Source organism: Phoenix dactylifera, chromosome 13, assembly GCF_009389715.1.
Source record: "Phoenix dactylifera cultivar Barhee BC4 chromosome 13, palm_55x_up_171113_PBpolish2nd_filt_p, whole genome shotgun sequence".
NCBI classification, from domain to species: Eukaryota; Viridiplantae; Streptophyta; class Magnoliopsida; order Arecales; family Arecaceae; genus Phoenix; species Phoenix dactylifera.
The window spans coordinates 4,599,502-4,612,963 of record NC_052404.1 but is presented as its reverse complement, the minus strand read 5'-3'; the positions used below and the strand labels follow the sequence as shown (position 1 = coordinate 4,612,963).

The window sequence follows — 13,462 nt, the reverse complement described above, 5'->3', positions numbered from 1 at the left end:
TAGATAGATAAATAGATTGATATCATGTGCGCACGCATATCAAGGTTATAAATACCATGGGTTGGGGTGCCTCATTTTTTCTGTGGAACGGGAGACCCTGTGTATATAGACCATTTCCCGACTCGTCATGTCTTAACAGTCTGGATGGTGGAATGCCCCGTTGTCCCACCAATGTTTGACACCTTGACATATGTATATAAGAGAGACGGAGGAAGGGAGGGAGGGATGCTTACTCTCATTTGAGGTGGCTTCCAAAATGCTGCATCTGATGAGAATAGCCAACCCTGCATGTCAAAAAGAGTCATGACAAGTGCTGATTTGGAGTAATATAAGATAAAATCCTTTTCTCAATAATAAATATATAAAAAAAGAGTATGCTAACTAGACAAAAGAATACAAATGCTTTTGTCATGGCTCTTTTGCCATGCTATAACTATTTTAATCCTGTTTGCAAACAATGATTCAAGTCCCATGGGACAAGGCCATCCTGGTTTTTACGTAGAATAAAACACATTGTGTCCCGACACTTAGGATGGTAGATGTTCCTTCCCATCCCGATCCTGCCCATCCCATTCTGTCCCATCCCGATCCTGCCCATCCCATTCTGTCCCATCCCGACACTTGGGATGGTGCCCCATCCCCACACTTGGGATCATGGAATGCCGTACCGGTCCGTACCGGCCGGTACGGGCCGGTACGTACCGGTCCGGCCGTGGACCGGTACCGGAACGGATAAAAAACCGGTATTTCCCAGTTTTTTATCCAAACCGGCCGGTACGGGGGCGTACCGGCCGGTTCGGGCCCGTACCGGCCGGTTCGGAGCCCGTACCGGCCGGTTCGGAGCCCGTACCGGCCGGTACCGGCCTCGTATCGGTGCGAACCGGCCGGTTCGCACCGGTACGATTTTTTTTTTTTTTAGAACCACAGCGCCGCGCGCTGTAGTTTTTGAAACCACCGCGTACCGGCCGGTACGGGACCGGTACCAGCCGGTACGTACCGGACCGGACCGGTCTGGCCGGCCACCGGTATGCCGACCGGTACCGGTACGGCGGACCTTGCTTGGGATGGTGGAATACCTCACCATCCCACCAGGACTTAAATCACTGTCAGCAAAAATTCATGTTTCCCCAAAAAATCATAGAGCAAAAGAACAAATTCATTCATGCCATCTAAGGAAAGATATGCAATTTCAATTGGGACAATGGACACAAGCTCCTAATAAGTGTACATTGATATGCAAGGATGGTTAATGCAATTAAACATGTGAAGCAATAGAGTTATTATACCTGCATCAACCATATGGCATCCTTGTCACCTTTCAACATGGCCTTGTAAATAGCAGCTCCAAGAGCTGAGATATATGCCGGATCATTTGTAGGTGGAGAATTTTCATTGAAAGTGTCACTGTTAATGATGTTATTAATTTATATTTCACATTTACAATAATATATGTGAATTCAAACCATTGACACAGGTAACTAGATTCAGCGATATAACCTCATAAAACCACTTATCAAATCATGAAAAATATTTGTACTCATAATCATGTTGTATTTCTCAAAATAGAAACTAATAAAACAAAAAAATTATTTGATAACAAAAAGGCTAGGGTACTAGAAAACAAGAAAATAATAAATATGAGCTTCATAAAAGGTGGGAACTGATTGTACAATAGCACCAAATAATAAATTGATCTTTATAAGATACAACCCTAGGTGCAACAACTTGTTAGACCTAAGGATGAATTTGATGAAACGCTACTTATATGATATTATTCATTGAATATTTGAAGCTAGTTAACCAGATAATATCATAGCTAAGTAAATATAGTTATCACCTAATAATAATCACAAGTAATCAAGGTCTAGTAGCTATATATAGACACATATAATCAATTAAAAAACTAGAGGACAATCATCATATTTTCACTAAAGGGTTGTCAGAGATAAAATTGGACATCTTACTAACTAGGGACATCTATAAGTTCAAAGAAATAATTGTCAATGTAGAATATCATGACCAAAGTTAACGAGAGAACTTTTGCGCATCTTTTGAAATAACAAATTATGCAGTTAGATATATGTGTGCAATATTGATGTATTAACCCTTCTGTCAATGCACCAAGTGCTGAATAGCACTATAATAGATGATATGCCTTGGAGAATAATTTCCTATCTATTGGTTAGGACATCCTGCATTCAGTAAGTAGATAAAAGGGCTTCCCATATCCCTTTGGCCGAAGATTCCGTTGGTGAAACAAGAAGTGCTTCAAAAGCTTCACAATTCATTTAGGTTCAAAGAGGACAAGAATTCTCTAGATAGATTTCTAGATTTTAGTAATATTTAGGTATATTAGAATTTATGAAACTTTAAGATTCGAGAAATACATTGGATTTGAGCGTTGAACTTTTTACTTGGAACCACGAATTTGGGGATACTTCATTATTTACATGTAATGTCCTGCCCCCATCTTAATTTTGGCTAGAATTTCTCAAGCCCTAGTTCTCAATTAAATAAATAAATAAATAAAAGGAAGACAAGGATATTTATTAGCCTATCTTTAGCCTTAATCACCTATCTAGTCTCTATCTTGGTATTCTTCCGGCCATCCAACTCAGACATCCTCCTTAACCAACCCACTTGGCAACAGACCTAGCTAGGTAGCCAAATTAGGGGGGGGCACCAATTTTAACTTCCCTCCTTTGCCTATAAATATGGCTAAGGAGGGCAACTTAGGAAGGAAAGGGAAAAAGGAGGATGGTCCTTTGGGTGGAGTAGTAGGAGGAGAAGATGAAGAGATGATGATGATGATGATGATGATGATGAAATGGGAAGCTTGGATTGGATTTTATTGACTTCAAATTGTAAGTAAACCTTTCTCCATAAATTTGAATTTAAGATTCAGTTAATGTTTTTGCTTAATATGAGCTCATACATTGTTTTGGATTTCTAACCTAATTCATCTTTTTAAAAACTATGATGTCCATTCTAAATAATTTTTCTGTTCTTGAATTAAATTTCATATTTTTTGAAATTATGTCTTTTATAAATGATCAATTCTAAGACTAAGAGTTATTTTAAAACTATAAAACTGCTATTAGCTTTCAAAACTTGGGATTTTCTTGTGTTTTCTGAAGTTTGTATCAATTTGAAGTTTATATGTTGTTCCAAGGTTTTAAACCTCAATCTTATTTGTTTCTTTTGATATTTCTTTGGACCTCTAGCTAGGTGGTATATGTAGCATCATTTGAATTATCAATGAGGATATACATGGACCCCTAGCCAAGTGGTATATGTGGACCTTGAGGATTTTATGTGGCTTCATCTGCATTAGCAGGGAGGATTTAAGTAACCTCATCTATGACCGATTCACTCATCAGGATTTATATGTTCTAGTGTAGTTTATAATGAGGATTTTATAAGGCCTTGAAGCATAAGTGAACCTTTGTAAGAGAGTATCAAACTATGTGAAATATAAGAGTTTTTAAATATAAATTATGCTTTGGCCATCTAATTTTGAAAATGTATACGATTTACGATATCTATAAATTAGTTAGGTTTGTTTCTACACTTGAGTTTGAACCTTTTATAACATCTTATTTCTTATATAAAACTATGCTCTTGGAATTTCATAATAATGATTTCAAATTATTTCCAAATATAATTTGGTCATGTATTTCGTATCAAAGTCATTTGTGTTTAAGTAGACCCTTAATTTCTTTAATCATGGTAGGAATATGCTTGCTGAGCTTTGGAGATCACTTCCTCTATTATACAATATTTTAGATTGATCAGTGAGAGCTCTAGGGGACTTATTTGAAGAAGTGGACTTGATATTCTTAAGTTGAATTTGGATTCAGTGATTGTTGAAGTAGCACTGGCGATGTCTCAGTTTGTGTTTAGTTGCTTACATTATCAAGGTATGGTATTGCATATAAAGGCTATGATTTTAGTGTGTAAGTGATCTTTTACTTAAAAGTTATGGATTATGGTACACTTTCAGTTGTGCCATGTTCGATCTCATGGTTTCTTTGAGGATGTCAAATATTAGTGATATTTCTTAGAGGATGATTAAATTTTAGTGTAAATTTTGATTGACTTTGATGGTCGCAGCTCGAGATTTGAGTAAGTTCAAAGTTCGGTCAGGACAAGTTTGACGAACAAGAAATGGAGCTCTTGGGTGCAATGTTGCATGGACATGAATGAGAGTTGGATTGGATGCTTAATTGTTTTTGTAACAAGACCTCACCCAAAAGGGCTATTATAGCCAGAAGTCAATTAATTGGGGTCCTTGGCCATGCCCAAGTATCCAATACCTTCCAAATGTACTCCAGATTTGGGACTAAAGCCATGCCTGGATGAATAGTCAGATCTGAAAACTGGGGTGCATGCAGCATTCTCATTCAATGAAAATTGTTTAAAGATGAAGACAGTCATTATCAGAATTCAGAAGCTTCCATTTCGCTGGACTTCAGAGTTGGTCCTTGTCTGAAGTTTCCACCTCAGTGGACTTCACAGAGTTTATGATCAGAGGAGGCTAACTAGAGGGTCGTAGTCCATAATCTGAAAATGACAAGTTCAGATTTCTAGCAAGTTCGGAGAAAATGTATATCTGCCTTCGGTAGTTCAATTTGTTTGGAGATATTAATTTGATTGGATTGATTTGAGATGACCAGATGAGGGAGGGCTATTCTCTGACGGGTTCTTTCAACAATTAAAAACATAATTGTGGTCTGTAAGAGTTGCACTTTCAACATGTATTGAAAAGGTCGAAAAAAGCAGCAACTCAACCATGCTCAAAATGGAAGAGTTTGCTTTGAAGAGTGTACTGATTTCTAAAATGATTGAATCATCAGTAAAGTAATTGGACATGATCAACTAGAGAATGGGGTTGTTCCAGTCAAGGCCTTCCAGTTAGAAAAAACAAGGCTCCATTATACAGATTTTGATGCATCCATGACTGTCTGGCCTGTCATTCTCCTAATTTCTGCATATATGTTTTCACCAAAAAGCTCGAGCCCATTAAATATAAGCTCAGGGTATGAAATAAGAATGCAGGTGAATGAAAATTTTTTGTCCGGCTTTCAGATCCAACAAGAAATCTGGTCTCGAACAACTATTCAGGACAATAAAATGGCTGGCAGAGTAGAGTCCCAAAAATTGTTTTGTTGCAGATTAGTGATAACAAAGGAGTAGGTGGTTCAGTTAAACAAACAAACTGCAATTTTTCTTTTTTACTTTTATTTAAAATTTATCTTCTGTTAACAATATTACTGATCCTATGAGATCTATTCTTCCTTGAAAGCCTGAGATCATTTCTTGAAATAGCTTCTTAACCATGGTCTTGACAAGTATTTTCAAACTAAAACATGAAAGATTAAGTCAGAACTATCATATGATTTATGAATCATATTGATTATAATGACGAAGCATTTAGGGAAAAAATCCAAGTATGAGAAGGCTAAATTGATTATGCCATGTCCAATATGAACCATTTGAAATGCAAAAGAGTAGATGCTTACCAATTGTAGATGTCAGTTATATCTCCATATTCTGCAAGTTGCAGAGGAAGCAAAAAATTCAAGGTTACAACAAATAAACATCCATTACATATACAACATAATTAAGTAGAAATGAAGAATGTAATGCTACAGCAATGTAAACTACACAGACAATTAAATCGTAACAAAGCTAAGACCAATATAATAAATGGCACCTTAAATGTGAATTTTATTGAGCTTTTATTGTTGAAAAGTTTAGTTGTTATCCATGCCTTGTTTACAATGGAGAATAACCAGCCATTACATGTTTGGTATCGCATAAAACCATACTCATTGAAATTCTTCTAGATAATATATTGAAGTGCCATTCCATGTCCTAACCATCTCTTATGATATATATACTGTATTGGCAGGTTATGGTTGCCCAGAGCAAGCACACCTTCATATCACTAATGCCAAGTTGTATTACTGTGCATAAGCATGAAGTAATCAGTACAGATGTGATACATACGATACAAGTTGATACCTTGCTTTCCCCTTTCAATTTCATGCCCAGACATCATGACCATCCTAATTTCTAATGGGTGCTTCTTAAAGCTCTTCTTAATTGATTTTCTTTTTTCTAAATTTTCTCCTCCTTTTCTTTTTAGTTTTTAAGGATTTGAAATGGAGTGTAACATTATCATTTGCTGCAATGTCATCAAAGATCGTCTGATAAGCAGTGAGGGAGGTTGCACTGGGTGTAAAGCTCAGGCCAAAAACAAAAAAAAAAAAAGCATTCAAAGCAAGATCTTAAATGATGGAGGGCTTCAATCACTCAATCAAGAGCCTGGAAGGATATTTTAGGCCCTTATCCTGCCACAAGGAGTTTCCTTTGAGTCAAGCTCAAACCTCTATGCATGTAAGACCATAATTAGAAGATTAGAAGAAACTATCTCCTTTAAGGGAGCAGATCAGATTAGTCTTAGATCTTAACGTATGTTTGGATCTTTTATCTAGGTAATTTTTAGTGTTGGTTTATGAGTTATATTATGTGTAGGACTGTCTGTGGAGCTCCTGGTTTATGTATGTTGAAATTATTTAAGTCCTATAGTAACTGCGATTTTCGGTCAGTTTAAGGTGATTTTCTATGAAGGGATTCATGGGAATTTGAATATTGTAAGTAGGAAGGGTTTTGGGTGTCCATCAGGATAACTGCTTACTTGGTTTAACAACTTAGATTACTAGTAAAGGCCATAAAAAGGCCAAATGGCCAGCAACTAAAAAGCAAGATGTGATGGTTTTGTTTTGTGAAAGGAGAGAAGAAAAGATCATGCTTTGACCATCCTTGTCCTCACAAATTTTTCTATTTCTTTCAGTCTGTCCTCTTTATTCTCTTTTCCTCCTTTCCTTTTCTCTAATCCTTTTCTTTTATATTCTATGTTTTAATTCTTTAATTTACCATCTACTCCAAAGAGATTGACTTCAGCAGATACTTACTACTGTGGTTATTCCCTTTCATCACATCTTTAAACTATCTTACTTCCATTTGATGTTAAAATCTGCACGATTCAGATTTCAGCATAGTTTCGTCTCTGTTATCTGAAATTCACTTAGTGATCAACTATGAAGTGTCTGGAAGTCCCATATAACCTTTAGAATTTCCTACATTTCTACCAACTCTCTAATGCACACAGCAGGTTTAAATCATCCCTGCATTGTTGGTATTCACACAAAAGATACTATTTCTGTAATCAAAGCCCCTAAGTTTTTCTAACTGTTAGGTTCACCTAAGCATCACAAGCCATCTCAAAGTTAAAATCCATCACTAGTAAAGCAGTTTATTTTGCATGTTCTGCTACCATGCATTCCATGTATACTTTTATACTACTGCAAAAGACTTTAAAAGATATATCCCCATTTTCTCTATTGCTTGTAAAAATGATATTTAGTAATCACATAATTCTCCATTACTAATTGATAAAGAAGTCAACTCTTCTCAACGGATATGTGCAAATTATTAATCTAATAGTACCCAATTAAAATTTCTATGTCAGTAATTTGTAGAGCAGTTTAAAGCATTCATCATAATACAAAAAGATCACCTTTCACTTGTTGTTTAATAAATGCCTCCCCCACTTCAACAAATAAAGGATCTGATGGACCAAGAAGATATGTACAACACCAGCGAGGATTACCATTGACAGTGTTCCTGAAATAAAGACAAAGGAAAAGTTGAACTATGAGTGAGGAACTCCCATGTAAGAAAAACAGTATCTTTAATTTTGTGTTCTTTTCAACAAAAAAAAAAAACATTATACATGTGCATAAAAATTTTAAACACATAACCTAATGCAAGTAGAGGAGATTTTTGATACAAGCCCAAAAGCAACATCCTACCTAGTGTCTAAGGTAGGTCAGTCTTCCAGCCAGATATATCTGCATGTCATAGCAGATATGGCCCCAATGTTCTGCAAGATCAATTGCATTGCCATTTGATCAGCAACTCAAGTACAAAATTGTTTTACTTGTTGAGTTTTATTGGACTTATAAGCCTTTATTATAGTTAAGTTATAAGTGTAGAAAATTGATTTAGAGTTGTTTAGTTGGAAGCCAACTATGAATCCTCATTGTTCAACAAGAAACAACCAAATGATTGATTTGCCAAATATAGTATGTGATGGCACAAAAACTAAAATTAGATCCATTAGTTAGCTCACTGAATAAGCTGTCCAATAGCCTACAGTTATGTTAATTGGAGTCAATACGAAGTCATAGCTGTTTTACTAAAAAGCTGCCAGAACTGTCAAAAATGCCACTTTTGCCATTGTTCATATATATATTAGTTTTGAACAAATTTTAGCTTGTTTGAGATTTAATTTATCCAAGTCAACAGAGTGGCGTCTAGAATTAGTATGGAGCATTGATTGCCAAACCATGCTGAACCAGACGGCTTGGGGTGTGCTGAACCGGCTAGCTCGAGATGCATCAAACCAGACCGGTTGGTTATCACCACGGTTCAGAGCTTGAAATAATAAATCTCCCTTCGAAACGCTCGTTGCCATCACCGAAAAAAGCTCTCGCTACCCATCGTGGACCTTCAAAACAATAAATGCCCCTTCGAAACGCTTGTTGCCATCACCAAAAATATATATATTTTTTGCCCATTGTAACCCTTCGAAACCCTCACCTTCTCTGACCCCTCTCCCCTCCTCTACCTCCTCCGGCCCTTCGAAACTCCGAGGAGACCTCTCTCCGATGGCCCTTTGAAACAGCCCTCCGAATCGAGGCCACTTCTTTCCTGATGCCAGAGTTGAGGCGAGGGCTTAGCGCTCTGCCTCCCCCTGATCCTCCCGCAACAGGGCTGGCATATTTTGACCGTGACAAGGTCGGTGTCTTTTGACCGCACTAGGGTCCGGTTAGGATCCCATGGACACTTCCAACAGAGAATATGTGGCTTCGAATCCAGACTCTCAAGTGAGTCCCCTCTCTCTCCCCCTCCCTCTCCTACTTCCTGTCCCCCTTCTCCCTCTCCTTCCTCAATGACCCTCTCCCTCTCCCTCCTCGTGGTTCCAGTACGCCACGATTCAGTACCGTATCACACCGGTCACCGACTGACATGCTTGTCCGTAGCGGTTCTACCATCCTTGATATGGAGTCTTAACACCTATATCAAGCTTTATATTCTTGCTTTTGACAAAGTTGAAATAGATTTTGAGTCTAAATTAGTTAATCGTGAGTGTTCTTTATTCTTTTGTTGTGGTGTAGCACTGATCTTTGGTGGGATTCTGAGGTTCTTTTCCAAGGATATGATGAGCAAAGAGCCTTAAGAGCAAGGTCCGCCGTACCGGTCCGGATCGGCGTACCGGTGGCCGGCCGGACCGGTACGGTACCGGTCCGGACCACTTTCTTTCCCATCAAAAAAAAAAAAACCACAGCGAGGCGCTGTGGTCCCCCCCCCCCAAAAAAAAAACACCGTATCGGTGCGAACCGGCCGGTTCGCACCGGTACGAGGCCGGTACCAAGCGGTACCGGCCGGTTCACAGAAGAAAACCGGAAATACCGGTTTTCATCTGTGTCAGGGACCGGACCGGTACGTACCGGCCCGTACCGGCCGGTACGGGCCGGTACGGCATTCCTTGCTTAAGAGTAATGGTATGACACTGATTGAACATAGAAAGCCCAAGAGAAGACAAGTGCGACTTTAAGCCAATCAGGATATTAGAGATTGAACTCTCCTCTTTTATAACGAGAAAGACATATTCATCCTAGTCCAACAAGAAAAGGGTGCCAGGCATGGAATGCCGTACCGGTCCGTACCGGCCGGTACGGGCCGGTACGTACCGGTCCGGCCGTGGACCGGTACCGGAACGGATAAAAAACCGGTATCTCCCGGTTTTTTATCCGAACCGGCCGGTACGGGTGCGTACCGGCCGGTTCGGCGCCCGTACCGGCCGGTTCGGCGCCCGTACCGGCCGGTTCGGCGCCCGTACCGGCCTCGTACCGGTGCGAACCAACCGGTTCGCACCGGTATGATTTTTTTTTTTTTTTTTAGAACCACAGCGCCGCGCGCTGTGGTTTTTGAAACCACCGAGTACCGGCCGGTACGGGACCGGTACCGGCCGGTACGGACCGGACCGGACCGGTACCGTACCGGTCCGGCCGGCCACCGGTACGCCGACCGGTACCGGTACGGCGGACCTTGGTGCCAGGCTTATTTGGAGGTGGGTCATCTCCTGATTTCTTTAAAAGGAGGTTGGCCCCTACTAAACAATCACAGATAAGAGAAACGAAAGCCCCTCAATAGTGAGGCCAGTCCCAATATTTAGTAGGGGCTAGATCCCACTAGAAGTGGGATTCCTTAGTCAACTAATTCTAATAACAAGCCTCCTTATGGCTTCTAAAGCCCCATAACCCATAATCATAGACGGTGTCTTTAATAAGGTGATACACAAATCTAAAATGCTCTTCCATATGCTCCCAACGGCCTAAAGAAAGACCAGAGGACATCCTCTACACGTGACAACTGACAAGGCCTATTATTACTACTATTCAACACTCTATAACCATCCATACAACTTCAATGGCAGTTTAGGCTTGATGCAGTGAAGGATATAGTTGGTAGGTACTATGATCAGTTGGGCCATGCCAAACCTCGTAGTAGCTAGCGAATTCACAGCCAATAGTCAGCATTATTTTTTATCGAATTTTCATATTTTTTGGTTAAATAGTCTTAGCATTTTTTCCTTTTATTTTGGGTTGGGTTTCCTAATCGTAGTATGACTTGTAAAGCTTGTTTATATAAAGCAGCCTGGGGTTTAGTTTGGGGCAGACTTTTGATTGATTAACAGAATTTAATTCATAGTGTTCTCTTCCACTTTTCTCTTCTGTCACCTTGTGCTTCTCACCCTACAGCGCTAGGGTTAGGGCCTACGTCAAGGCCTACCCTATGGCCTAGTATCCCGCCTAAATGCATATAACAAGTTCCGAACAAGTTAGATCATACCTTGAGCATATGGCCCCATGAAGGAAGGCTGGTTACTAGATTTATTTAGGTAAATGACTAATTCACAAATAATTAGTTGGATCTATCCCATTTTATATGACCCTAATACCTAAGTTGCAAGTTATCTGGAGAAATAGCATTGCAACAAACTCTCTTAAATGCAAAACATGATCTAAGACCCTAGTGAGACAGTGCAATCATCTACACTAGCATCCCACCGCTATTGCCAACGACTTGCTTTAGTTCTCGAGGATAAAATGGAAACAATGTTATTAAACATTAAAGAAACTCTTTCATCCCAAAAAGAACAAATGTATACACTTTTTTATTACTTTGTTACAAACAATAAATACATGAAATTCTCCTAGTGAACTACCAGCCTACCATTAATATCCAATCAATTTTTATCACCCAAATTGAGTTACTTTCCCATATCTGATAGTTATATCCTTTGTTGGGCATTCTACATCCTTAACATGAACATGCATTTAGATATTCCTAATATGACATATGCATGGTCTGGCTATCAAAGTGACTATGAATCGCACTAGCCCATATGAATTTCTCGGGTTATGAAATATCCAATGCTATCACAGATTAAGAACCAGGGTTCGTACCAGAGATACTGGCCCCTTGTTGGCTTGTATGTACAATACGGGACTTATACTGGGACACAGGGCCTTGGTGCATTCCATTGTCTGGAAACCAGGCTTGAACCATTTGCATTGCATAGAATAAGAGTACATCGAGCCCGAACCAAGCCCGAATTGGTCGATAGTATCATACTTAGCAAGACACCTATAGTCCTCCCCTTTCTGTTTTTTTTGTCATGTGAAGGCAGGAGAAGGAAAGAGAAGCAGTGGGGAACTCTACAAGTCTCGAATTTGCACCATTCGACTTTGTGTAAAATGTACAAAATATAATTATTCGATGTAAATCTTATGATAAGTTATACGAAATCATGTACTACACCATAAAAGACATGTTAAATAGTGATTGAAAACTTCAAAACATATAGGATAGGATAGGATGATTTGAGTATTAATCACTGAATTACCATATTTGTGTAAAATGAGAATCAAAATAAAGAAAAAGGCCAAAAAAATTTTGGAGCACAAAAATGGCCAAGAGCATAGGCTAACCCAAGTCATGCTGGCTAGTACACAATGTCAGTATGGTATGTCACTATGTACCATAGTACATAACTACATATTGTACCAACATGGGATTGGTACGGTCCTAATTTCTAAATATCAGCTTTCAAAACCTTATTGTGAGCTCAGTCTCCCTGAAAGTGCGGTTTCAACAAGACTTGATCTCAAGTCACCTCGTCAATGTGTCATAATAGATTCAAATATCAATGTGGAGTCACTCTCCAATAACTGAAAGAAGTTGCCACCATCTTATGGTAAGTATCCACAATTAGCAACCACAAAAATTAAGTTTTCTGAGTTCTGAGTCCCATAGTACGCCGTGTTGTACTGTACCGTACCGGTTTGGTATCGGTACCGGTATGAGTGGCGTACCGACCTTTGGTATGCCAAAAAAATTCCGTACCGTACCGTATTGACACTATACTAGTGTGATACTGATACGGAGTCCGGTACCGGTACGGCGAACCTTGGTTCCAAGATCTGCCGAACCGGTCGGAACTGACCGGTTCCGCCTGTATCGTACCGGTACCGGCCTCCACCGGTATGGTACAGCGGTGGAAGGGTCGGAACCGAACGGTTCCTTGCCCGTATCGGTGCGAACCGCACTGGTACAAGCCCGGTACTGGTCAAACCACACCGGTTCGCACCGGTACTCGCGGGGAAGAAGGGAAGAAGAGAGGAGAAGAGAGAAGGAGAGAGAGGAAGAAGACCTGTCGCGCTATCGGGCCTCTTTCTTCCTCCCGAGCACCTCGCGGGGAAGAAGAGCTCCTTTGCTCGCAAGAGAAGGGGAAAGAGACGAGAAAAGAGGAGAGAGGGAAGAAGAGAGGAGGAGCTCGGGAAGAAAAAGAGGAGAAAGAAAAAGAAAAGAAAAAAAAAGAGAAAGAGGTCGCGGGGAGCGCGCCCGCGCGCGGGGATGCGGGTATGAGTGGGGAAATGCGTCCCCGACTCGTGCCTGCGCGCGTTCCATGTGGTGGTAATCGCGGTCGACGCGCGGGGAACCGCGCGCGCGCAATTTTCCGTGCGGGGCAACGAGCCCACATGCTGCCCCGCATGGCCGCTTTTAATGCGGCAGAGTGGCATTAAATGCCACTCTTCACCGGTACGTCGGTTCGGTCGGTTCGTCTACCCTTGCTTGGTTCTGACTTAATCATAATTGTGACAAGTTTAAGAAACAAGAAGCTAGAGCGCTAATTCTCTTTTGGTTGCCCAAGGAACTTAGTCTAGTTTCCTATAGGTCCCTATGGATCTTATGTATCTTAAACATTGTTAAATATCTCATGTCAACTAAATAATGCCCAAGTATGTACAATAAAGGTATAAAT

The 13,462-nt window shown here is 40.1% G+C and overlaps 1 protein-coding gene across 3 annotated transcripts in view; it reads right to left on the bottom strand.

Annotated features, from left to right (window-relative positions):
• LOC103716433 (alpha-N-acetylglucosaminidase) overlaps positions 1-13,462 on the bottom strand; it is a 45,378-nt gene that overhangs the window by 19,948 nt on the left and 11,968 nt on the right. For all 3 annotated transcript variants that reach the window (XR_003387446.2, XR_005514503.1, XM_008804420.4), the window contains exons 8-11: positions 7,586-7,692; positions 5,523-5,553; positions 1,287-1,404; positions 234-284 (exon numbers count right to left, since the gene is read on the bottom strand). Coding sequence is in view for 1 of the 3 variants with exons in the window: in XM_008804420.4 (XP_008802642.2) it covers positions 234-284; positions 1,287-1,404; positions 5,523-5,553; positions 7,586-7,692 (307 nt within the window). In the remaining 2 variants the exon portion in view is untranslated. The remainder of the gene's footprint in view (positions 1-233; positions 285-1,286; positions 1,405-5,522; positions 5,554-7,585; positions 7,693-13,462) is intronic.